The sequence below is a fragment of the Cibotium barometz genome, chromosome 10, assembly GCF_041138505.1.
Source record: "Cibotium barometz isolate CiBa-2024 chromosome 10, ASM4113850v1, whole genome shotgun sequence".
NCBI classification, from domain to species: domain Eukaryota; kingdom Viridiplantae; phylum Streptophyta; class Polypodiopsida; order Cyatheales; family Cibotiaceae; genus Cibotium; species Cibotium barometz.
Window position 1 is genome coordinate 13,229,262 of NC_141055.1, and position 27,789 is coordinate 13,257,050.

At 43.1% G+C, this 27,789-nt stretch overlaps 1 protein-coding gene across 1 annotated transcript in view; it reads left to right on the forward strand.

The window, feature by feature from the left end:
• The first annotated feature begins 1,231 nt into the window (after window positions 1-1,231).
• The window catches only part of LOC147634568 (alpha-mannosidase At3g26720-like), a 158,021-nt gene continuing 131,463 nt past the window's right edge, over window positions 1,232-27,789 (forward strand). Inside the window, exons 1-12 of the mRNA XM_086803683.1 lie at window positions 1,232-1,812; window positions 2,088-2,171; window positions 14,289-14,377; window positions 14,462-14,636; window positions 17,323-17,442; window positions 17,563-17,646; window positions 23,354-23,425; window positions 23,523-23,636; window positions 25,514-25,614; window positions 25,705-25,798; window positions 25,903-26,070; window positions 26,249-26,338. Coding sequence (XP_086659809.1) covers window positions 1,582-1,812; window positions 2,088-2,171; window positions 14,289-14,377; window positions 14,462-14,636; window positions 17,323-17,442; window positions 17,563-17,646; window positions 23,354-23,425; window positions 23,523-23,636; window positions 25,514-25,614; window positions 25,705-25,798; window positions 25,903-26,070; window positions 26,249-26,338 — 1,422 coding nt within the window. The 5' untranslated portion in view covers window positions 1,232-1,581. The remainder of the gene's footprint in view (window positions 1,813-2,087; window positions 2,172-14,288; window positions 14,378-14,461; window positions 14,637-17,322; window positions 17,443-17,562; window positions 17,647-23,353; window positions 23,426-23,522; window positions 23,637-25,513; window positions 25,615-25,704; window positions 25,799-25,902; window positions 26,071-26,248; window positions 26,339-27,789) is intronic.

Consider the following 27,789-nt stretch of genomic DNA (forward strand, 5'->3'; position numbering starts at 1 on the left):
GCCTTGTTGACAAGGAAGTTAGGTCTCGCCTAGCACCACGATGTGGCGAAGTAGTGGAATCGGGGTCTAGCCCAAGTACATATACATGTGCAAATTTCTCATATTGATAAAGGAAGTACATACACATGTGCAAATTAATCAAATTAATAAAGGAAGTACATACACATATGCAAATTTCTCAAATTAAAGGTAAAATTATACATTCTCCTTTGATTTCTATTTGTAAAGTTGTATGGAGTTTTAGAGGCAATCGAAGAAGAAAGAAGGGTCATTCTTCTGAGACATTTTCTTGCAAAATATGCTCATGTTGAGAGATTTTATATGCTAGTGTTGAACTTTATATGCTAGTGTTAAGAGATTTTATATGCTAGTGTTAAGAGATTTTATATGCTAGTGTTAAACTTTATTATATTCATTATGGCATGGACAATGTGAATGCCATTAATCAGAAAAATGATGGGTGTACATTTAGATGGGTAAGCATTTATAAAGGTAATGAAGCCATTTAATCTTCAGGAAGAAGAGTGACACCTTGGTGATCAGGCATGATAGGGTAACACACAAATCATGAATGTTGTGTCGATCATGGTTAAGCAAGGAATACAAGTTTGTGTACATGAGGGCTTATAGCTTCACACAAACAACCGTGTTCGACCAAACCACTTGTAGCTAAAAAAGCGACCACATCCAACAATTATAGTCACACCAAAGGATAGGGTGGGCATTGGAGGCCCGCCGATTGTCTTGGTGTGTATGGACAAGCTCCAAGGTTGTGGAGTTGTGCTTTGCCTTTGTATTTTATTTAAGCTTATGTAAAAGGAAATGTTTTTTCTTTGGGTGGTGCAAGAACCCCACACCTTATGGTATAGGAGGGGGGATGCAAAGAAGATTTGCTTTGGATCAGTGTGGTGTTCCTTTGCAAGGAATGAAGCCTTGGAGGCTCCTTGGGTGGCACTTAGTGCATGTGATATGTGATTGTAATATGAATAGGGGACTGAGTAGTAAGAAGAGGACCTACCATTATGTAGCTTTGTGGTGAGGGGGTTGGACTCTCGAGTCTCAACATGGAGGTCTCGAATCCCCTTCTTGCTCTGATAGCTGGTGTGACATGGCAAGGCGTTCGTCGGTTGTGTGGGTATGGGTGTGTAAACATCTATACAAAACGAAAAGTACTACTTTAGCCTCATTAGTGCCCATTTATAAGTGTGATGTGCTTCTTCAAGGGTGGTAGAACTTATCTATCCACTCAAAGGTGTGTATCTATCCACTCAAAGGTGTGTATCTATCCACTTGAGGATTTTTGGATTTTAGAAATTTGAATTGAAGGATGCCTTGACCATAAGAGGCCTACTTGTAAAGTTTAATGTGTCCGGCCTCAGAGCGAGCTTTGGGACAAAGCTTTTTGTTGGATAGCTGCCGGCGATGGTGATATAGTAGTCCCCGCCTCGGGACCATCTAAGCTATGGCGGGGTGTCCACAGTTGCTGTGCAGAAAGTTCATCATCTACACTTCAATTGCATAGCATTCTCTCTCTCTCTCTCTCTCTCTCTCTCTCTCTCTCTCTCTGTGTGTGTGCCTGCTATGGCTCCTTGCCCTCGTGGTGTTTCCCCTTTGATTCGCTTCTTGTTGCTCAGTATCTCTTTCCTATCATCATCTGTGGCTGTAGCTTTGCCTTTGCCCTTGGTCTACAACACCTCGTCCGGGCCAGTTTCAGACAAGCTCAACGTCCACTTGGTCCCCCACACCCACGATGATGTGGGCTGGCTCAAAACTGTGGATGAATACTACACCGGCTCCAACAACTCCATCCAGGTCTTCTACCTAGGAACAATTCACACAATGCATTGGGCAACAATTGGCACAATCCATCATAATTATATTGAGCACCAATATATATATATACTTAGCAACATCTCAATTGATTTCAATAGGGCCGCAAATATATTTAACACATTTCATTACATTAAAGTCTGGGCAGCACTTGAGATAATCCGATTTTATTAAGTATATGGGCAGCAATTGAACTTTTTTATTTTACCTAGAGGGTGGATCTACTTTAACTTTATGTTTTGGTTTGATTAATCTAGAATGCAGCTGTGAACTTGATATTGGACAATGTGATAACTGCACTACAGGATAATCCCAACAGGAAGTTCGTTTATGTTGAGCAGGTAATTAATTCTACCTTTATATTAATATAAACTAAGGTAAGGCAGGGGAAAGCATGTACATTAATTCTACCTTTAAATTAGTATACAAGGTAGGCGGACCTTGCTACTGCAGAGAGTAAGCTAAAGTAAAGGTTGATTAGCCACCCTAACTAGCATCAATTAGGGCCCTAACAGCTGATCAGTTGCCATATTTTGGGACTGGCATAGTTATTGAGCGCTGTCTTAAAAGTGGGCTGACTAGCCGTGGTTTTAACCTGAGTGGATCGTAAATAAAAACCTAAATCTAAATCTTGGTTAAGCCTAAGCATTGCCTTTAATTTTAAGGGTTGAAAAAAAAACATTTTTTTTGAGCACTGATTGGCTCTGACCCCGCCTCGACACATGGTGGGGCCCACATTAATAAGAGGTTTTTTTTTTGAGTGGTCGGGATTTTTTCTTGGTACGCACCATTACACCCTTACACACATGCCTGTTTACGCTCTTACACTTGAAAATTTCAGGGTGAAAGATTGGGTATAAGGGAGTGGCAATACGTAAGAGTGTGTGTGTGGGGGGAGGAGTGTTGCTCAATGCTCCACCCTCATGTTGTCATTGTAGGTGATGGTTGTACTCTATTTTGTAAGACCCCCTATTTTGAACAATGAGCAATCTGCCATCACTATCATTGTAAGCAACAACAAGATTCAGTTCATGTCTGATCAAAAGACAAACACTAGAGTATATATACAATAGCCTTGGAAGAAACTTGTCTTTCTTGTCAAGGCATGTTGATTATGTTTCTGTATACAAAACACAGCTGGTTTTGTAGTATATACATAATCCCATAACGGACGCCATTTTCTAGGATCACTAAGACCTTGTATATTATGTGTTAAAAAACTGAAAGAAGCATTCATGAGTATATACAAGAAGTTGGGTAGACATATGTACATTCTCTTGTAAATTATGCAAAATCTGCACACTAGGTGGACATACATCCTCTTGTAAATCATGCAAAATTTGAACACCTCCTTTTACTCAACCAGCATCAACGTCTGTCGAGGATTAGGCTTTAATAAGAGCAAGCTGTGGATCAACCTGAAGCTAAACAAAAGAACAATAGACCAATGATTTTTTAAAATGAATCTATACTTTGGTAACTATAATCTGTCGGAGGATAAGAAAGTCGGCTTTGTCTCCTCCCTTCTGTCGAACACGGCCTTCTTATGGTGCCAATGTCGTGTAGCAGATCAGAAGGCTACTCACACTTGAAACAAGTTCAACGGGCACTTCGCAAGCAATTTGAACCAGCAGACGTGGACTTTCGGGCTCGTATAGGGCTTCGCTACCTTTCCCAAAGTGGCTCTTTGTATTCACATATTACCCAATTCACTAAGTTTGAGCTCGAGGTGGCCAATCTCACAATGGCAGACAAGCTCCATTATTTTGTTGAAGGTCTACATCCATCACTATGACATGAAGTTTGGAAGTACAACCCAACCTAAGTCTAGGATGCAATTCAGTTTGCAGAGCGAATCAATGACATTAATTTTCCTAGTGCTTGATAGGAGCAAGGTCGGTCTTCTCACTTCCTAGTGCTTGATAGGAGCAAGGTCGGTCTTCTCACCTGCAGCAAGATCGATCCCAAAGGTGCTCGACTTCTTAACAAGGGGATCGTCACAGCAACAACCTTGACAGCAATCAAACTTTCGACAGCAATAGTAGCAGAACCCGGCTTCGAATTTCCGGCCAAGTCGTTTTGGAGACTCCTCCAATCGACCATCCAATGCTTCATGCAACTCTGACCCTAGTCGAGCAGCCTCGTGATTCCCATCCCCAGCAGCCCAACCATAGACCCCCACGAGATGGCCTGTGCACAATTTGCGGTGGTGACCATTGTTTGTTCGAGTGTCCCAAGCAGCCCGATACCAGTAATGTCCGGAAGAATTCCAATTCACATTGGAATTTGTCCCACTCACATCAGACAAAGGAAAGAAGATTGTCAGTTCCATCCTGTTGACCACAGTCTCTCTAGAAGCAGATGACCGTGATACGGTGACCATTGCACAAGCTCGAGTCCCCTTGGCGTCCCAGGTGCTTACCCTCCTTGATTCAGTTGTGGACAAGCCTGTCGATGTCTTGATCGACAGTGGCTATTCCACAAACTTTGTCGGCACCGCAATGGTCTGACGACTTCATCTTCGTACACCAAGTGGAACACACGTCCTTCTACAATCGAATTAGCGGCGGATGGTTCTACCTTGGAATGGGACAAGTTATGTCATGTGCAGACCCAGTTGGTGTACAAGTGACATGGCATTCTTAGCATCCATAAGCATTAAGCAGGGCATTCATGAGCATTAACCATGGCATTCAAGCATTTATCACAGCATGTACAACAGTGTATGGGGCTTCTCCAGCACCTACAGCAGTGTGTAAAGTATTAAAGGCATTTAGGGCATTCAACATATCAGGTCAGGACCTGTGGAACCAGCAGACAGCATGTGAACCAGCCGACAGCATTTAAAGGGGCTTTTTCTAGCATTTATGAGTCGTGGAGGTCCCAGACAACTGGTCGACAGCAGCCTTCTTCCTGACCAGCATCAGCATCTCATATATAAGGCATAATGCATCATTCAGTCAAATCATCTTCCTACTCCTCAGCGTTTCCAGCCTATGGAGCAAGAGGGATTATCAACATATTCAGCATTTAGTTAGAAGACAACATACAGTTCATCTCCTGCCTCCTACATAGAGGAAAGCCAGCATCTCAAGGGTGGACCTCAGCATTGGAGAAGGGAACATTCAATCAGTCAGCATTAGCATTCAGCATATCTCTCTTTCCGAGATAGATATTCATCTAGGACAGGCATAGCTCTATTCATAGATCTTCATTGTAACCATTGCATTTAATATAGCTGCATTGCATTGTATTGACACCATTGTCTATCTCTTAAGTATAATTAAGTGCAGTTTAGTTAAGCTTAAGGTTGTTTTACTATGATCACTCCCCCGCATGTCACATTGGTATTAGAGCGTTACAGGCTAACCAGCCTTAGTTCATGTTCATTCCATAAGTCGTCCATCATGTTAGTTGCTTCCACTCAGTTAAATCCAGTCCTCAAGATCTTGTAGGCCATCCTTAGGGTTTTCCCCCTAGGCATGCATCAGTAACCCATCCATTTGCATTCTTGCATAGCATATAGGATTGCACATGGCTTGCATTAGCATAGTAGTTATCCTAGTAGTCAGTCTAGCATCTTGCATTTGCAAGGCATACATGATTTACCCATGAGTTCTTTTGGGAGGAGGAATGACATCCATCATCAAAAGAGAAAATGAAGTTTTGGGCTTCAACTGGCATCAGCAAGGGGTTCTCTTCCACATAAGAAGACGGAAGTTTGCTCCAACATCACCTAAGGAGGTTCAGAGTTCCATAAACGACGGAGATGGTGTGTGAAAGGATTTCATAGATAGGTCACTGGTGTTTCAGGTTTTCTAAGCAGATCTATCAACATTTGCCATGTAGTTCCCGTAGTGGAGAAGTCTTTGCCTCAAAGGATTCAACTCCTACAGTCGACCTCAGTTGGTGTTTCAGGTTTTCTAAGCAGATCTATCAACATTTGCCATGTAGTTCCCGCAGTGGAGGTGTCTTTGGCTCAAAGGATTCAACTCCTGCAGTCGACCTCAGTCTTGGCACAAGAAGACAAAGTGGGGCAGTGGTTTCAGTGGAGGAGGATCAGCAGAGGAGTCGAAAGGTTGTCAAGTGTACCACCTAGCAACAATTTAGCAGAGGGGAATGTCACGTGCATACCCAGTTGGTGTACAAGTCATCAACATCTCATGTATAAGACATAACACATCATTTAGTCAAATCATCTTCCTACTCCTCAGCGTTTCCAGTCTATGGAGCAAGAGGGATCATTAGCATATTCAGCATTTAGTTAGCAGACAGCATACAATTCATCTCCTACCTCCTACATAGAGGAAAGCCAGCATCTCAAGGGTGGACCTCAGCATTGGAGAAGGAAACATTTAGTCAGCATCAACATTCAGCATATCTCTCTCTTCCTAAGATAGATATTCATCTAGGACAGGCATAGATCTATTCATAGATCTTCATTGTAACCATTGCATTTAATATAGCTACATTGCATTGCATTGACACCATTGTCTATCGCTTAAGTATAATTAAGTGCAATTTAGTTAAGTCAAAGGTTGCCGATCAATCCCCCGCATGTCACAAGTTGGTTGCAGGTTTGTCCTTCTCAATTGACAAGTATTGTGATAAGCTGGATTTTGAGGTCATGCTTGTCTCCCGCTATGACATCATCCTTGGGTAGCATGGTTGTACAAATATGATCCCTTGATGAGATTTCGAAATCATACATTGCAATTCGTCCTCAAAGGCAATCAATGTTTTCATTTACAATGGCTCTTCAGTCTCATAAGCCTTCTCTAGTCATTTCCGCCTTGCAAGCCAAGCAGATAATTCGTAAAAGAAACGCGCTAGCAACTCTTCTCATGGTACATACAGTGGACACAAAAGATTCAGCCTCGACATCGGCAACTTCCTATTTGCAACAGCCATTTTGCCAGGAGTTTGTTGATCTGTTTCTAGATGAATTACCTAAAGAGTTGCCTCCCAGATGTCGAGTGGATCATCCAATTGATCGTCCCTGGTGGTACTCCTCCTTCTAGATCTCCTTATTGTGTCTCATTTGCAAAATCACAAGAGATCCAGAAGCAACTCAAGGAGCTTCTCGACAAAGGACATATTTGCCCAAGCAAGAGTCCCTTTGGTGCTCCAGTCCTATTCGTAAAAAAGAAAGACGGTTTAATGCGTCTTTGCATTGATATCGTGCACTTAACAAGTTGACAAAGAACCTTGCCACGCATCGATGAACTGTTTGATCAACTTCTTGGTGCCAAGGTGTTCTCCAAGATTGACCTTAAGTCCGGATATCATCAGCTTTGTATTCGTCAAGGTGATGAGTACAAGACAACTTTTCGAACGAAGTATGGTTATTATGAATTTCTGGTGATTCCTCTTTGGTTAACCAATGTCCCAGGCTCCAGCTACCTTTATGACTCTTATGAATGACATATTTGGACCACATTTGGAAAAGTTTGTCATCATTTATCTCAATGATATTTTGGTCTTTAGTAAAATAATTAGTGAACATAAAGAGCATCTTTAGATTGTCTTCTCAATTGTTCGAGCTAATGTTCTCTTCATCAACAAGAAGAAGAGTGAAATTTTCAAAGTTCGCCTAGAGTATTTGGGACTCATCATTCTCCATATGGCATCTCCGTGGATCTTAAGAAGATTGATGTTATTGTTAAGTGGCCAAATTCAGTGACAGTTTTTGATGTGAGATCTTTCTTGGGTCTTGCTAACTTTTATCTCACAAATGTGTACGGATTTTCAGTGTCGCACAATGCACATTTGCGAAAGATCTCACTACGTGAACATCATGAAGTACCTTATGCAGCACACCCTGGACTTTATTCCTTGCAAAAAAGGAGCTACTGCACCAGACGTTGCTTCATTATTTGTGCAATATATTTTCAAGATTCATGGCCTACCAAGGTCGATTATTTTTGATCGAGATCCGAAGTTTACTGGTCATTTTTGGACTTCTTTATTCAAGTCTCTTGGTCAGTTCGGCCTATCATCCTCAGACAGATGGTCAGACTAAAAGAGTAAATCAGATTTTAGAAGAAATGCTTCGACATTATATTCAGTCTTGATTGGCGTCATGGGAATATTATTTGCCTTAGGTATAGTTTGCCTGCAATAATTCTTTCCATTCCGCAATCGGAATGACTCCTTTTCAAGCAACATATGGCCATACACGAGTTATGCCGACAAATTTTGTCTTGCAACATAAGGTGGCATTAGCTGATCAGTTGGTTCAAGAAATGCAAGATATTATTCTTCAAATTGGTGATCAAATGATTTGAGTTCAAGAAAAATATCAGAAGAATGCAAACAAGAGCAAAAGACATGCAGAGTTCAATGAAGGTGATCTTGTTCTATTGTATGTTGCACCCCATCGATATAAGACAGTAAAGTCAGTCTTTTCGAAGCTCAGGCCTAGATTCTATGGTCCTTTACGGATTTTGAAGAAGAATTCTGAAGTCAGTTATAAGTTGGAACTTCCTCCTTCTTGGGGAAAGATTCATCTGACCTTTCATATTTCTTGGCTTAAGAAGTATGTTCAAGGAGATTCGCCTGTGCTAGACGTTTCCTCCTATGTTTGCGAAATTGAAGATGAACATTTTATATTGATTCTTGAGATGATTCTGGATGTTCGTCAGAAAGAGACTTGGAAAAAGCTTACTATGGAGTTTCTTGTTAAGTGGAAAGATCTGGATAAGTTAGATACTACATGGCAAATTGATAAAGATTTGCAGAATTATCGAGAGCTCCTCCAGGATTTCTTTGACAAGCGGCGGTTCATTACTCGACCTATGAGACAAATCAATGTACAACTGTCAATGTCTTTTGGATGTCCAGAAAAAAAAAAGGACAAAATGAACATGAAATAAACTATGAAAGTACTGCGCTAGTAGGGGGGTGTGATGGATGGAGCACTACTACTAGAGGCTCAGTATGCAACCTATATGCGCAGGGTATACAAGAATGCAATGCAGATCTGTTTAGCTCCAACCAGTACCATAATGGGGGTGTAATATGTGATACATAGGCGATGGTGAGGCAAAAATACCTCGGAGCATGATCTCCGGGTGTGAGTGTAAGTGAGCTAGCGGCTCCTGGATATGGTGTTGATGTCGAGTCCGTATTTCTGTGATCTCCCTCTGATCTCCCTCTGATGTAGTCTGGGAGTCTGGTAGCGTGGTGCTCTCGGTCTCCGTCTAGCTCAGAGGTCCGTAGCGCGCTGAAGTGTAACCCCCTCCTGTGTCAGAATAGGCACTGGGATAGATCTCTGGAAGAAATTAGTGAGCTGGAGCTGTCGCCCACCTCTCCATGTGGTATGAGTCCGTAGGAGTGTCTCTCTGTGGCGTTGTGTCTCTAGCAAGAACTGGCACAGAGACACTACTACGGACTCTCAGTGGTATGAGTCCATAGCAGTGTCTCTCTGTGGAGTCATAAATGTAATCCCCAGGTACACATATGAGTCTACCACCTCTACCTGTGCCATACTAAATCTTCCTGGCGGAGTCATAAATGTAATCCCTAGGTACATATATGAGTCTACCACCTCTACCTGTCCTCCCGCTAGTGTGAAGATGGCCTGTCGTCGTCGAACCGGCCTTGAGGTATGGAAAATCATGGCCTTGGTTTTCCCAAGGTTCACTGTAAGCCCCCTCTGTGTGCAGAAGTCATCGAGTGCATGGAGATGGTGCTGTAGTCCCATCTGCGACTCAGAGACCAGAATAATATCATCTACATATAGCATAATGTGGACTGTGGTACCTGAGATGTCTACCCCGTCCCCACCACCGTGACCAATGAAGTTAGCCACCTCATCGAATTTTAGCCCAAATAGTGTAGGAGAGAGTGGGCATCCTTGCTTCACACCTATGGTGCTAGCAATAACATCAGATAGCCCCCCGGGGCATCGTATGTGCCCGAAGACCTGCTCATATAAAGCATAGATGCCCCAAACCATCTCTGATGGGATCCCCAATGACTGTAAGCGTTGGAAGAGTCTCTCTCGTGGCACCGTGTCAAATGCTTTGCAAAAATCCACAAAGTAGCAGTATAATCTCTTCTCCCGCGCCCTAACCTGGTCAATCAGACATCTCAGAGTGAATATATGGTCAATAGTGGAGAAAGCTTGTCGGAATCCAGCCTGCCCTGGTGCTCATCACATGCCCTCCTTCTCTGCATATGAGCTCAACTCTGCCTCAAGCACTGCGCCATAAAGTTTGGCCAATGTATGACCAATCATGATAGTCTTGTAGTTGCTGGGGTCTAGCATGTCTCCCGCTTTGTGGAGAGGCACGATCGTGTGCATAGTCCACTCAGCTGGTAGACCCTCCACTAGTGCCCTATTAAAGAGGTGAGCAACAAAGGGTCCCAGTGTGTCAGCTGCATAAATAAGATGCTCACTCTGTATACCTGTGTGGTCAGCCGATCTCCCATGCTGTAAAACTGGCGGATAGCTCTCTCTACCATCGAGGCAATAGGGCGGGATTCCTGTGGTTGTGGTATGGGTGGCTGCTGAGGGATATGGTAGAGGCTCTTTGCATATGTGTGCCATGTGTGTGGATCCTCGATTGGGGTACGAGGGTGAGGCTCTCTCATCCTGCGCCATGCAGTGGCTGCATCTCTGCTCATGAGTAGGTAGGTGGTAATATGGTATATATCCCAATACTGTGCCTCCTCATATGCACGCCTCTTACGGCGTGTGAGGATCCTCATCTGTCGGCTCGCTTGTCTCTGCGTAATGGTCCCCTGTGCTCTCGGGCCTGGAGGTGTCTATGTAGCTCTCTGCACTCATCATCATACCACCAATTCTGGGGCATGCTCCTAGATCTATCTGTGTGTGCAATGTGTGTATGATGGGGGAAGTTGCGGGTGGCGGCCGTATGTAGTAGAGATGATAGCTGGGTGGTGAGTGTGTCTAGAGGTGACAGGGGATCCATCTGGAATAGCCCGTCATATACATGATGCTCATATATGTCTGCCAAGTCATGGGTGAAGTAGAAGGTTGTATGCGATGCTTGTGTGGGCTGTGTGGGTGCTGGTGTGGAGCTTGCCAGTGACAGTAAGAGGTACGTGTGATCCACACCAATAGGACAAGGGGGGATGGTGAAAGATGTCATTGCCTGTGTGGTCTCCATGGACCCCATGATGTAGTCCACTGTGCTACACCCCCCCTGATCGTGGAAAGCATGTCAGTGCTCCTCAATCTTGCCACTGTCTCATCCCGTTATAAATAACGAGATGGCGTCATGCTTCCAGCTCAAGTAAGTGATGACCATATCTGGTGTTATCTGGCCCCATGTCCTTTGCCTGCTGCAGGCTTCTGTGTCCTCCACCTCTAGTGTGTGCATCACCTCGGGGTGCTCGAAATCATAAATGTCGTACTGTTGGCTCTGTCGGCTCTATGTCCGTGCATTGAAGTCCCCCATAAGGAGGACTTCCCCCAGGTTGGAGTAGTGTATGATCTCATCTGAAAGGGCTGCATATGGTGACTCTCCCAATGGCTCTGTGTCCTCCTCCTCGCCTCTACTCTCATCCTCTGCTGACATGGCATATCTCGATCCTCTAGGAGAGAAGTAGCATAGAGCAATGTATAACACCCTGTCTGCTGAGAGCTGCAGTCTAATCCACATGTATCTAGCCTCCTGGTCACGTGCTACCACCTATAGGTGCTCTTGTAGCTCTCGCTTGAAGAGTACCGCTATACCTCCAGATCCTTTGCTCTGCCATGTGGTTCCCCTGTACGTAAACTCCCACTGATAGCCCTCTACTTTGGGTAGCCCCCTCTCTGGGCTCTGGTGCATCTCTGTAAGTAGTATGATGTCCTGTCCCTCCATGACCTCCTCCATCCTCCCAGGATGTGTCCAAAGTGCTCCATTGCAGTTCCAAATTGCTATGTGTATCTGTGAATCTGGATCCTCCATAGCCGATGTCCCATAGGCCGCCTGGCGCTAATCCGTGGCCTTGCCATCGATGATGACACGACCATCACGATACAATGCTCTCTTGCCCTCTTTCCGGGCTTGTAGGACTCTCGGCATGCATGTTTTCCTGTGTTCTATCTGCATCCTTGTAAGGTCGTCATCCAAATAGATGGGATCTCCCTGTAATCCTCGTAGAATCACCCTCTTTGTCATGAAGGTGGCCCTCTCCGTCTCTCCTACAAATTGTAGGACGAGGGCTCGCTTGCGTGTTGAGTCTTTCCCGGCTCTCCATGCTTTGGTGAAGGGGAGAGGGTCCTCTTCCCTATAGCCGAGCTTCATGCATAGAAGCTGCCCATCTTTCTCGGGAGTGGAGTTGGGTGTCTCGGCTATACCTGTGACTCGAATGTTGAGGCGGCGGGCATGCCTCATCTTCTCCTCAATGGTGGTGTGAATGATTTGGTGTTCTTCCCTTTGAGTCTCCTCCCTCACTTCTTTATGGATGTTCTTCTTCACCACCTCAACCCATCCTGACTACTTGGCTTCGAGTTTTCCCTCCATGTCCTTTGTGATCTCCTTGGAGATCTCTTCCTTGATGGCCGTGAGAGTGTTGTCATTGATCTCCCCTTCTTCCTTCTCGGTGTTCTTGACAGCTACCAATTCCACTCTCAATGCACTCACCTCCTCCTTGAGTGCTGTGTCCTCTTGTTCAAGGTCCATGACCCGTGCTTCGAGGGCCATGATGTGCCGGTGTAGTTTGTTCTCCACCTCATTGAGGTTGGAATCGGATGTCTTCTTGTTCTCCTTGATTGGTGCCTTCATTGTCGTCTCGAGGGCCTCGAGCTTCTCTTGGAGACTCAGAGCCATTCCTCGAGCTTACTCTGCAGCACTTCCCACAGGCAGGAAGGAGAGAGAGAGAGAGAGTTATGTTGCTGCCTTGGGGGCCTGAGGAAGGGTGGGTGGGATGCGCGAGAGAGGGCGGCAAACAGCGAAGCGAAGAGAGAGAGAGAGAGAGAGAGAGAGAGAGTTATATTACTGTCTTGAAAAGACCCAAAGGGTCTATGGGACCAAAATCATGTGTACATTGTGTCCATGAAATCTCGTCATGGATGAAATAAGAAAAAGCAACAATAAAAACTGAAAGCTAAGATCTCAGACTCTGAGATTATACAAGATGAAAAATCTAGATCTTACTATGCGAGGTATAGGGTATAATAAGAGATGTGATATGGGAGAGCTGAATAAAAACAGTCAATCAACCCTGTATGTCAGGCAAGGGCCCGTCCTGGATGTCCATTATGGGTGATACAAGAAGGCTAGAGATGTTGATCGTCTGCTGTGAGGATGAGGCTGCTCGATGGCGGCGGGCCAGGATCTCCTGAATCCAGGGCTGATGAGCTGGGGGTGGTCGGGGTCTGAGACTCTGATGGGATGAGGGCGTCTAGCTCTTTGGAGTGTGCGTGACCAATCTGATGTGACTCCCACGGGCCTGCTGTGAGTCCCGTAAAGTCAACACATCTAGTGCTTTTGCAGCCCCTTCGTTTTGCGAGTGACAGTAGTGCTACATGGTCTACACTGAGGAGAAAAGAGACTACCGTGTTGGCTAGGGTAGATCCCTCACCTTAGTGGTGAGGAATAAATCCTGCCAGCTCATCCATATAAAGCCCCCTTGCTGTGTACCGGCTGCAATAGCCATGTGTGTAAGCAACCGGTGATGTGGCTCTGGCATAAATAATCTCGTCCTTTACTCCTATTAGCTTCAGCTGGTAAATCAGTTTGCCTAGTGGAATCGTATTGAAAGCCTTATGAAAATCCACAAAACAGCACTATAGTTTCTGACTTACGTGTTTCATCTCCTCAATGATGGATGTGAGTGCAAAGCTATGGTCCATTGAGTGGTGTTTCCATACACACATCTTAGCCATGAGATGACCAACCAGGTAATTTTTGTGGATTCATTGGTCCCTTGCCTTGTTAAATTACCAAATACACTTAATGAAAAGTTGGGTTAGGATTGGTGCAAGGGTCTTACAAATGTGAATGAATACTCTTTATTTGTAGTTCATCTTATGACTCTTGAGCCCCTCAATGGCTGTGGTAACCAACTTGGTCGTGAAGGCTCAAGAGGACCACCTGTAGCATGAAAAGCATTGTTGGCAACAATTAGAAGAAGATCAGAGTCATGAGCAGGCAACTTGGACTATGTTAGACCAATTGGCATTTGATGGTGTAGCGGTTCATATAGACCGATGAACTTGTTCTGATGCCCCAGGGAAAGTCTCCTTCACCAGTTATTGATAAAGCAACTTCTCAAGAAGTATTTGGCTGGATTAGTACTTAAAGATAGTGAGAACAGAAGATAATATGAAGCGCCTCCTGCTGAAGATGATTTTACCCTTTAATATGTACCATCTTATAAGATTTAATGTGGACCTCCTTATTTTCAATAAACTTCAATTATATCCAACACATTAAACTAAATATTTTACATGTTGTGAAGTGATGCTAATTAGTTTGTCTTTGATTATTTTTGGTCAGGCATTCTTTCAGCGTTGGTGGAGAGAGCAGACACCAAAGAAACAGAAAGCCGTCAAGAAGCTTGTTAAGGCAGGCCAGCTTGACTTTATGTAAGTTCATGATAGCTTGTTATTAAAAAGCTTTAAACAATGAAATTAAACTGATTATTGTGGCATATGGTGTTGAGATTTCAGAAATGGAGGCTGGTGTATGCATGACGAGGCCACAACACACTATATTGATATGATAGACCAGACAACTCTTGGCCACAGATACATCAAAGAACAATTCGGAGTAGTTCCGCGAATGGGATGGCAAATAGATCCTTTTGGGCACTCTGCAGTTCAAGGATATCTGCTTAGTGCAGAGGTGGGCTTAAAAATTTCTATTGCTTCTACATTGCCTACTTTCATAAATTACTCTTGATTGTATGCTTTGTTATAGTTAGTCCTATATTTTCTGGATGATGACAACATCTGTGAACCAATTTTTCTGTTCTATTTTTTCTTGCCAAAAAGAAAAGAATCATTACTGTCATGCAGTAGAAGAGAATCATTACTATCATGAACAAACCATCGAAAGACCATCCTAACAGATTATCAAATCTCAGGCAGGATGATCCTTTTTAAAGCTTCCGAAGTTCTGAAATACACACCTTTTACGTGCCTGAATTAGCACCTATCCATGGGTAGAGAGCTAATTCACCTGTGGCATGATCTCTTCTTGCTGTCTGGCCCTGATTTTGTATGGTGGCTGATTAGGAGGTAAACTCCCAGGCACCATGTCAATGCATTGGTCTTGAGGTCTTTCTGGAGTCTCTAAAAGGAAATTTTGGTACCAGCTTAAGAAATCTACATCTATAGGAGTCTCTCTCTTTCCTTCCATGTCTCTCAACAAACATTAAGTACAAACTTTCTGATCTGTTACTTAAGAAATTTGAATGCAACTTACAATGGGAATAATGTCCTCTTGGAAGCCTCCTACATGAATAACATGGTCTCTCCCCTTGTGTGAGTGATTTTTTGATTTAGATCAAGGTGTGCATGCCGAGGCATCCCAAGAATTACAACACAACTGTTCAATAGTGCTATAAGAAGTTTTCATTGTCCGAATACTGCAGTATATGAATGCGAAGCTTCCCTATCATACCATATCTCTTCCTTATTTTTTGAAATCCACTCTATTCCCTAGGCATTTCCATCCTTCAAGGTATGTCAAGTCCGAGGGAAGTTGCCATTACCTTAGATATGAAATTGTGAGAGGCTGCACCATCATCAAAATTGGATTGTTATGACAGTCTTAATTCTTTTCCACATGGTTTTGTATGAGGCTTTCACAGGACTTTATCCTGGATTCTTTTGTGATTTTGTCATAGAAGGTCATTTTCTCGCAAAAGAAAGACTGATTTTGGACCTGCCCCCAAGCCTTGTAGACTCTGAAACTCCTCAGGTTGTCATGTATCCTCTCACCGTCCCTTGAAGGGCTGGCCTCTTGTCATTTACTGCTTTATATTTTCACTTTTGAGCATTGGAGGGTGTTTTAAACTGGTTAGTCTTCTTGTGAGGTCTGTTGACTATCTTGGCCATCATGAATGCAATATTGTATGCCTTGGTGAAGCTGTATTGTCATCTACCATAGTGAGTTTTTTTCCTTTTGTTGAGTAGGACAGATTGTTTGCCTTGGTGAAGCTGTATTGTCATCTACCAGAGGCTTTGGCTTTCCTCTCGTGGTTGGCATATGATTTGCCTTTCCTTCTTTTGAGGAGGGATTCTGACAAAACTGTGTGTGTATCATCGCTTCCCAAAAGCTCTTGAGAGAACAAGTATGACAATAGCAAGATCTTTCAACTTTACATCTGTTTCTTCTCTGGAGAAGAGACTTCTATAAGTATGAAAAATTATACAAAAGGGAGATTTCAAACCAAACTAGGTGGAGATCTCAACCAATCGGGTGTCTTGTGTTGCCAACAAGGTCCCATATGAGTGGAAATGAAGAATAGACCATGATCCCACTCTCTCATAAACTGGCCGTGCTTTCTCTCTGTGGCCCTCGAAGATCCTTGGATTTTGGCCTAGGTTGCCATAAGGGGTATGTATGATATCACTCCAAATCCTGCAAAGGCACTGTGTGTCCAAGTCAATAGTGCCCTCTATGGCCTAAGTGCATCTAGCCTTGTAGATGTCCCAGGCTGCAATACTAGCAATAATCTCCCATGCACTATCCAATCTGTGTGTCGGCGGGTGTATCCTGAATCTGGCAAATCCTGAAGGCAACCCCATTGAGCAACTCCTTGCCTGATCAAAATGACGTGACTCCTGCTGTCCCCCTCATACCTAAGCTGGGGGCCGACTGAGCCAACCAAATGATAGCACCAAAAGATATGTAGGCATCCTTACTAATCTTCCGCATGCTTCACAAAAGGACTATCGCTTGCTTTCTTCTTTTTCTCCAACAAGTACCTTTGATACTCTAGGTTGGCTTCATGACTCATTGGTTGATAAGTCCTGGCATGGATATGGGCAAACTTTTCTTGTCTTCCTCAAAGACATTGCAATTTCCACTTCAAGGTCGTGACCCGATGCTTTTTATATTATCTGGCTGTGTGACTCTGCTGTTGTGCAAGGTAGTCGTGTGTTGGGCAGGAAAAACTTGGACGTAGTTATGTATGAAGTTGTAACTGTTAGGGTGGATGTGTCGTCATGTGTAAACTTAGGCAATGATGCTGCATGAGAAAGAGTGATGAAAGGTACACCAATCGGAACCTCTGTCCCCGTCCTCCCCCTCCTCGCCTGGGTGATCTTTTTGGGTGATTTTGTGAAGCATATGTAATTTGTCATGAGCAATCTTCAAAAGTGAGGTGGATGTGTCGTCATGTGTAAACTTAGGCAATGATGCTGCATGAGAAAGAGTGATGAAAGGTACACCAATCGGAACCTCTGTCCCCGTCCTCCCCCTCCTCGCCTGGGTGATCTTTTTGGGTGATTTTGTGAAGCATATGTAATTTGTCATGAGCAATCTTCAAAAGTGAGGTTTTGATTTTTGACATGTTTTGCAGCTGGGATTTGATGCGCTTTACTTTGCAAGAATTGATTATCAAGACAAAATGCAGCGTCTTAAAGAGAAGACACTGGAGATGGTTTGGCAGGCTTCTAAAACTCTGGGCAGCTCTGCTCAGGTGGTTATGTTTACTATCCATCTTATGAAGTATTCGTCATGAATAGATAGTGTTCCTAGAGATGCACCATTATATGCACAACTTGCTGCTATAGCTTGACATACATCTTTGGCAGTTTAGATTTTTACAGGTGCTTTTTATGACTTTTATGGCCCACCCACTGGATTTGACTTTGACATGGATTCCACAGACACACCTATCCAGGTACTCACCTTTGTGTTTTTCTTTAAAATGAAAAGCTACAGATTCACACGCACACTTTTTTTTCTTTTTTTTTTTGGTAAAACCACTGTTCTATTACTTTACTGTACAGAGAGAAGCACCCTCATGAGAGTGTTTCTCATTAATTCACAAAACTAAAAACAGTGGAACAACATCTAGATCATATAGATTTGAAGCTGATGGCAGTCAACTAAACCAAAAATTTTTGTAGTTTGCAAGGTGTGTGAGCATGTAGCAACAAAACACAAGAAATTGTCTGCTAGTCATCAGCATAAGCCTGGCTAACAAAAGGCGCCCCCCCATGAATAGCAATGCCATGCAAGTGCTGCTCCAAAACCAAAGCATCCATATATAGCAGCGAAGCCTAAACACACACACACACACACACACACACACACACTTACTTTTTTTTGGTAATGTCTAGTGCATCATATTTATATGTTCACAAATTTACAAAGATGGGAGATCTCCATAAAGGAGAGGAACCCAAATGTCAGAAACATAAATAGAAGAGCTCTATGCAAGAAGAATCCATATCACCCTCATAGCAGGCATCATATAAGGATTGCCGCAATGAGGCTCTGAAGAATTCATATGACTGTTGATTCAGCCTACCCAAGTATGCCATGTTGTGCTCACTCCAAATTGTCCAAAGAGCCCAATATCTCACCCAGAAAAGAAATAGTGAGTATTGGGACAAAGACTGCAGTAATCTGCCAAAGAGCCAAAAATGTTTCCCAAATCTGTGACTCGGGAATCGGAGCCGAAGATAGCCTGAAATTCTGCTGAGGAGGGTCCTAGAACAAGGACATTGCCACAACAGATGAAGAAAGGTCTCTGAGGGAGCTGAACATCTTAGACATGTGGATGGTGCAATGTGACGTTTGGCAAGTGTGACCCCAACTGATAATGTGCCTGTCAAACATCTCCAAAGAAAGAGTCTTTGTTTCAGTGGCATTTTACACTTCCATAACATGCGGAGATTCTTCCGCCACCAAGAGAGAGGCTTTCTCACATGCCACAAAGAATTGGCATGTTGCTGAATCCATGGGGGAGGCTGAAAAAGCCTGTAAGCTTTGATGGAGGTCAAGGCTGGAAGGGGAACAGGATGAGTGCTTGCAGTAGATGAGCACAATTGCCAATCCATGAGCCTGTCTGTGTCAGCCATAGTTGGAATAGGTAAAAAAGGAAGCAATATATCAGCAATTTTCTTCCATATTGGCCTATGATGCATTCCCAATGCATAGGTAGCAGTGGCCCGAGGAAAGGATAAGACATATCCTCGATCATCCACCACATCATGTATGTACCTAATTCCCAGTTTCATAAGATTGTATGCCCGAACAGGTTCCTGCAAGGCAAGTGGAGTGTCAAAAATGGCACTCCAATGAATACTTTCCTTCCTCATGGAGTTCATCCCCAAGCAATTACGAGGAGCCCATTTGACCTTAGAGAGAACTTGTTTCCAGTCAAGTATTAAGGCAGTGGAAAAAGGACAGCCAGGTATCCTGCCTTGAAATCTCCCAATAACAACCTCCCAATGATCCGTAATCCAATGACCATAAGCTGAAGTCCTCATGTTGACACACATGGACGCTAACATACAAGTCCATGGCTGTTTGCTGGCAGAAGAAAGTGTGCAACATAGTAGCCTTCCTTGCAAGTACATGATATCTTATATTGAGAATATTGAGTCCACCATGCATCCTTGGGGAACACACCATTTCCATCTTCATCAGTCTCAAAGCTTTAACAGCAGATTTTGTCTTCCATAATATCTCCATAGCTTGAGACATAAAGGCTGAAATATCCCTGGAGGACCAATGCAATAAAGGCAAATAGAACTGAACATAAGACATCACTATGGATTGCACAATTCTGAGCCTGATATGAAGAGGCCAAGTAGATATCTTCCAGTATTCCAGCTTATGATGGAGTTTTTGGAAAATCCATTTTAGTTGTTGTTTTCTTGAGATATGCCATCCAATGGGATATCCCAAATGTCTGACCACATCTCTGGAATGCACAACCTGCCCCGGCCAAAGAATAGAATGCCAATCACATTCTTTCAGGGGTATTAATTTAGATTTATCAAAATTAATATGCAATCCAACTGCCTGTCCATATAATGAGAGAGTGGCCATAAGCTTGCAAAGTTCCGTAGGAGAATTCTGTGGCATAAAGAAGGAATCATCTGCATATGCTTGTGCCAAGAAAGGTTTAGCCCTTGGGATTTTAAGACCAGTCATCTGTCCTGAGTCTGTTAGATGATCAAGATACATCAACAGAGGATGAGTGGCAATGGCATAGAAGAGAGCACTAAGAGGACAACCCTGTCTAACCGATCGACCCAATATCCATGATCGAGACAAATGGCCCCCAAGAATGCATTGAGCAGTAGCGCCAGAGTATAGCCAATAAACAACATTTGCCATCTTGGGACCAAAGCCTAGGTTTGTCATAATCTGAGAAATGAAATCCCATTGAACATTGTCAAATGCCTTAGCAACATCCACCTGCAATATCAGCACATCCTGACGAGAATACTTAGCATATTCAATTGCAGTCAAGGCATTGGATATATTGTCATGGATTTGTCTTCGTGGCAGAAACCCATACTGATGAGGGTGAAGACCTGCATGGAGTATCCCATGAAGCCTATGCACTAACATTTTGGCAATAAGTTTGTAAATTACCGGCATCAATGTAATAGGCCTCCAATCAAATATGTGATCACACAGATGGTTTTTGGGCACAAGCTTGACTATGCCATGTTTCCAAGAATGCAGCAACTGATTTTCTTGCCATGCCACATTGATCATTCTCAAGAGGACCTCTTTCAAATCATCCCAAAAGGAAATGTAGAATTCCACCGTAAGGCCATCCCAGCCAGGGGACTTATATTTACTGAGGTGGAACAATGCATTATCCAGTTCTGTGTGAGTAAAAGGCCTCTCCAAAGCAAGAGCATTATCCGGCTCAACTATTGCAGAAACATATTGGAGTAACTCAGTCCTTGCATCAATCACTTGATTAGATGGGAAAGGAGGAGCGGAGAACAATTTCTGAAAATAGTTGTGGCATTCATCTTGGAGATCCAAAAAAGAATGAGTCCAAGAAACATCCAACTTCCTAACCCTTAAGCATGAGTTTTTCTTTCGAGTAGCATGCAACCCCTGAAATAATGCTTTTGATGAGCAGCCCTTGTCCATGAGGGGCTTCATTCTCGCCCTTATCTGCCATTTGTGCAATTTCCTCTGATCATTAGCAGAAAGTTTTGATTGAGCACGTGATAGGTAATCCTTTTCTGAATCCGTAAGTGGCCTAGATTGAGAAAACTCAGTCAATTGTTGCACTGTCTTTTTTGCCCCCCTAATCTCATTCCTCCATTCAGTCATATGCCACTTGCCATACTCCCTAATGACATTTTGCATACGAGAGACAAAGCTGTCCCAAGCAAAATTCATGTCCTCCTGGGCATGCAATAGCAAAGGATGAATAGCAAATTTAATCATCTGCCGGAAATATATGTGCTGGAAATATGCGCTGTTAACATGCAACAATCTACTCGGAAAAAGTGGCAAATCATCCAGAGGCATGCCAAGCTGTAAATTCATCCACAATGGAGCATGGTCTGACAATCCCAATGAGAAATCTATTAGTAGATGATGTTGTGGATAAAACAGACACCATCTGTCCAGCCTTGCCCAATATGTGGTAAGTGCATTATGGTGAAAGGTATATCCAGGGACCGACCCTTGAAGAAGTAGCCATAAATCTTCAGCCTGCACAGAGAGAAGCATGTCATCCCATTTCTGCCTTTCCAAAGATAGCATATGAGACCGTGAATGGTGTTATCCCTAGGCAGAGGGAAATTATTAAAATCCCCACAGATGAATGCATTGGATCTCCATGGATATCTGCATATAGAGTCCCACAATGTAGCCCTCATGGCCGAGGTTTGGGAGGCATACACTGATGCAAACTCAAGAATATCACCATTGACATTACATTGTATGACAATCCATCTGCCACTGCTGTCATTGAAGGCCAACTGAGGCTCCAACTCATGTTTCACCAGTATGCATACACCTGAATAGGTAGCGGTACCAGCATAATATATATCATAACCATGCAAAAAGCCATGATGTCCAGCCATGGAGTGCTGATTGTGCTCTTGCAAACAAACAATATCTGGCTGCATTTTATGCACACCTGGACGCGATCTTACACACACACACACACACACACACGCATGCACATGCACACTTTTTTTTTGGGGTGAAAACCACTATTTTATCTTATATTGGAGAACCCTCAAAACGAGAGACTCTCATCAAAGTACATCTAAAAGTAGTGGAAAAACATTTCGTAGTTTTGTTGATCAATCTACTTGCAGCTCAAAACTATCATGCAATGACTCTGGTATTGGTTGACGGAAGTAATATACTTGTTGATCCAAGGTTGTGCAAACACCTCATAAGTACGATCCAGCCATATTGTCCATATAGCTCAATATCTCGTCCTGCCAAAGAAAAGAGCATATTCCTACAATGTGAAAGGATGTCTTCCAAACATCCATAACATTTTCCCAAATGCGACCGCAAGGAATCTTATTGCCATATGCGAAGATAGATGTTTGAAGAACTCCCTTGTGTTAGTGCAAAATCATGGCAAATGAAGAGTACTCTCCGTTTGATGATGGCACCGCAAACAAATTGGAGCCGCAATTTTCCGCTTTGCCAAATACTCTCCTACGAGGAGCATTTTTGTGTGGCATCTCCATAGAAAAACCTTATTTTATAAAGGCAATTTGCTCTGCCATATCTTTCAACCAGCCCAAGGACTTATTCATATGCCACACCTGATATCCATGGTTGTGGAAGCAGTAATCGATATGCCCTTGCCGCTGCAGTCCATAAAGAGGAAACTGGATAATATAACCTGGTCGGCTGTTTTTTAGAAGCCAATCATCCTGTCTTTGCCCATGACCAACCGATATATAGGACATATCCCCATGTCCTGCTAGTGGATCAACGATAAGTCTCCATACAGGGAGGTAATGGGCTCGCAAATGCCATCGTCTTTGTGCTTGTGGAAACGACAGTGGTTTGCCTTTAGTTGATATGACATCTCCCACCTTGCAAATTCCTGTTCGTGCAAAAAAATAAGGTTTTCTTGGCTCAGGCACAGCCAATGGCATATCAAATGCTCTGCTCCAATGCACATTTTCATCTACTAGTGTGTTTCCAGGAGGCATTGGCCTATGTGCCCAATGCAAATGCATGAGCACAGACTTCCAGCCCTGGAGCAATCTGGAAGAGTAGGGGCATTCTGGGATTTTTCCTTTTACCTCACCCACCAAGATTTCCCAGTAGGAAAGACTCCAATGCCCAAATGAATTAACTTTGTAATACGTACACATTGCAGCCAGCATCCAGCCCATGGTTGTCCTTGCTCTATAAAAGTTATTATCATTGTTCTTTTCCGAGCCAGTATATGGTAATGCACATTCAAAATATTCAGTCCACCGTGCATTTAAACATGCTCCATTTTCAGTAGCCTCAAAGGCTTCACACACACGTGCGTTTAAATATGCATGCATCGATCTATGTATGTAAATACATCTCTGTGTTTTTGTGTAGTTTTATTTTTGACTTGATGATTGTTTGTGTCTGCAATAAAACAGGATGATCCCCTGCTCTTTGACTACAATGTCCAAGACAGGATTGATGATTTTGTATCATATGCTCAAACTCAAGTATGATTTCTTGAACCATACAACACCGGCATACTATTCAACCTTCATAATTCAGAGTTGAAACCTTTTTTCCCTGCTATGCTTTGCATCATGTCAGGCTAGCTCTATCCGGACAAACCATATCATGTGGACTATGGGGAGTGATTTCAACTACCAAAATGCACACGGCTGGTTCAAACAGTTGGACAAGTTTATCAACTGGGTAAACCAGGCATGTATTTTCTGTGACGCATCAAGCTTTCTTTTGTCTTGGGATTGGATGCATCTAGTAGAGCATCAATTCTGTTTTTTTGTGTTACTAATGTAAGAAAGTTTACCAATTTCGAGGCTGAACCTGAGAGTGGTTTTGATATGCTGATTTTAGTTGATACTTCGCTGCTAATGAGACTTCTGTATGTCAGTGGATAAAGATGCACAATTGGTTATATTATATTTTCTTTTTAGCGACAATGTGGCATTCTTTTTCGTGTGCCTATGATATAATTTCCCCAAACTGATTGAAAGATGGGGATTTTCCACATGGCATCAATTTGAAAACTAGGTTTAGCCCACCAAATTTACCGAGTTGTCAAGCTCCCAATAATCTCTGAAGCTGATTCTACTTCCATGTGATGCGCTTTGAAGAGAGAATTAGGAATCTCGTGGATGAACCATTCTGCAAATAGTGCTCCTAAAACATCTGTGGTATTGAATCAGTGAGTCACACATTACTCCCCAGGTATGCCTCTTATGACATGGGCATCAACAGTGTAACTGTATTCTGTGCCAAACCCCTTTTTTTTTTCCTTTCCATGAGTAGATCCTTCTGCAATCACAAGGTTTCTTGGTATCCGCCTGGAGGTGGCTCGGTCTTCCTGTGTGAAGGTGTTACAACTTGGGGTCATAAAGTGGCCACAATACCAATGTGGGCCTGAGGGGAATCGAACTTGAGATATCCTTCCCCAAGTCACAACAACTGACCACTGGTCTACGTGCTCGTTGGCAATTATGCCAAACTCTTAGGGCCTCTATGCGTCCTAAACACAATGCTGAATGATCTCATGGTGTAGTTTATGTGGGACAGTAGGGGGACTGCACCCATAGCTGATGTGCACTAGTGGAAATCCATGACCATCAGCGAGAAAAACAGTGTAACCTTCTGTCTTCAACTAAACCTTGACAACCTTCCAAAAGAAAGCTTGCATGGCTTTAGTAACATGCTGATTCTCCCAAGGCAGTTTTTGAGTGGGACCCAAGTGGAAGCAGTAAACTGTATCTGCAGACCACTCAAGGAGTGGTCTTAAAAGGCCCCTAATTCTCAACTCAACCTGACTTATGCGGATCCCATGATAGGGCATCTACCGGTATGGCCAAATCAATCTGTGTGATTCTCCTCTAGTGTCAACCTGTCCCTCTAGGATTTCCGTGCTCTTAAAGAATAGAGTGGCTCTTAGACCTGATCAATTCGTGCAATTCTCCTCTAGACATTACACAGCCCTGTAGTCCACCCGTCCCTCTAGGCTTTTGAAGGCTTTCCATGCATCCATAGAAGAGATTGGCTCTGTATCCCATGTGGACCCTATCCACTAGTTTCTAAAGTTCACCCTATCTCATCATGAAAAAAGTCATTCCGCTAATGAGCTGCTCATCTAGGTCATCATGAGAGGACTGTTGCAGACCAAATGTAAACCTGCATCATGCCCCAATGATAAGCCAGAAAAAAGAGGAGGGCATCCTACCTTAGTGAAGGTTCATCTCAAGTGGGGTTCCACTCCCCATGCTGGCTAGGTGTGCATTGCATAAGGTGATAAGAGAGTGAATACTTTCATGGACGATCCCCTAGAAAAAGGCCATATCTCTACTCTGCACATCAGAATCAATGATTCCAAAACCTTATTCATACTTGGGTAGCTGTGCCAAATATGTCACACCCTCATAGGGTAATGAAATCTGTCACATCCTTACAAAATATTACTTTTTGTTTGTCGAATGCAATACCTTAATCGTGTTGTATGTTGAAGATTTATTATCACATTCCTTGACAAATTTCTGCAAAAGGGAGTACATGGAGTTTTGATCTGTGCTTAATGTATGTTCTTCAACCTGTAGGATGGTCGTGTAAATGCTTTCTATTCTACTCCATCTATCTACACTGACGCAAAGTTCGCAGCAAATGAATCGTGGCCTTTGAAGCAAGATGACTTTTTCCCGTAAGTGTAACAAGCATGTGCTGAGGTCTGCCAGTAAGCTTTCAAATCTGGTTAAACCTCCTAATGATAAAAGTCCAACCTACGATTTAGATATGCAGACTGCCCACACTGCTATTGGACTGGATACTTCACTAGTCGGCCGGCTTTGAAAGGCTATGTGAGAACGTTGAGCAACTACTATTTGGTGAGGCTTTGCAACCCTCCTATGCTGGACGAAAGATGGTTTACATGACTTAAGGTCTAAGTCTAAGGTCTCTAGGTCTTAGTCTCCTCAAAATTTTTGGTCAGATGGCGAGGCAGCTTGAGGTTCTAGTGGGAAGAAGGTCGTCTGGTCCCAATACAGATTCTTTAGGGGAGGCCATGGCTGTTTCCCAACATCACGATGCAGTCAGTGGAACCGAGCAACAACACACAGCGGATGATTATGCCAAAAGGCTTTCTATAGGAGCCTCAGAGGTAAACAGCTCCTTACGTGTAAAAACCCTTAAAAGCCTGGTTATTCATATTAAAACAAGAAAATAAAAATTTAAAAAACACTGAAAAACATATATAAATTCCTTGCTTTAGAAGTCATTGTGGTAAAGACAAAGGCAGCACCTGTCCAGCTTTCTTAAGCCAAGTTTTGATATCTCAGGCAATGAAGGTTGTGAACTTTGCCCTTGGATGTTTGGTCGAGACGTCCAAGAGGAGCGATTGTCAGTACACAAACACAATTTTTTCTCAGGTATGTGCCAGAGCAATATGTTTTCTTTTAAATGTTAAGTTGTATGACAAAAACAGCCAGCAAGAAGGTTGAAAGTAAACAATTGAGGTACTGCATGTCTTAAACTGGTTGGGGAAAATTATGTCCACTTTGGAGTAGGATTCTCTAATGCATGCTCCTCCTCACAAGAGTTTTAATTTTTTAGTTTTTGAAAGTTTATGACTTCCATGAAACCTTGCTTCTGCAGGATATAAGGAATCAGGTGAGCTATAACATCAGCCATGCCCAGAGATAGGCATTTATGGCTTCTTCACCAATTGGGATCACATATAGTGGGCAGGTCTTAAGTGCCAACCATGTATCCATAACCACCCCCCCATCTGTGATCCACTGGTGGAATAATGCTGCCTTGGTATGGATGCATGGTACTATATGTGGTTACGAGGACGCTGAATCTACTGTGGATTTTGGAAGGGGCATGCACGATTTTCTAACTCATGCATGGGTCAGTTGATGAGGCTTATCGGGAATTGCGTCCTCTAGCTGGAGTCAATGATTTTGCTGAGTGGCTTGGAGCTTTCAAAACACGAGATGCCTGGGCATGCACTATAGAACTTTATTCTCAAAGTTGATAGTTTGAAGATACCTTCCAACTGAGCAGCCGTAGAAGATCTTCGGAGAAACCAATCATGAAATGTATTCCTTTGCTTGGTACTGGCTGGATGCCCAGTTCCATGCAGTTTACAACAGATAAAAACATCAAAATGCCAACCTCCCTTCCTTGTATCCATTGTTAGGTCTGAAAAAAGGAAACATGCAGTGGTCAAATGGTAGAGAAGTCAAACCTCCCGTATAGCTTTTAGGACTTCAAATATCTTAAAATATCTCTGAGAGGAAGATTGTGACAAGATCACGGAGGATTCGGATGTGCAAGGAAGATGATTAATCATTAGAACCTGCTACTTCAATGGGGTGAATCATGTGTGTGCATTTGGGTATCATAATTTTCTGAATTGGCAACTTATTATTTCATATCCAGTGGTGTTCCTTTTAAGGTTTTTAGATTACTTTAAAAACACCATCACTTACTTTATGAGAGCAGATAAGAGATTAAGAGGGATGCTTGTTAGGAATGTCTCATTGGTGCATTTCCAGAGTTGAAGCTTATAGAGACATACTCGTACATTGTTCCTTTCCTGGATCCAGCATGGAGGCTATCACTATAAGGAGGCTGGGATTTATCAGAGGTGTAGAGTGGGAGCGGGGTGAATGGGAATGGATTGATGTCGATAAATGTCGAGACTCCTGGTGACACTATGTTTTCCCGAGTACACAGTCAAGGATGGTAGAGGTCTTTGGTACCACAACCAAGAGAGCTTATTCCTTACCACTGGACGAACTTTTAGAATTAGAAGAGATTGTTGTGCTATGCTATTTCTCTAGTTATCACAGCTAGGTGTTTTCTAGTATCA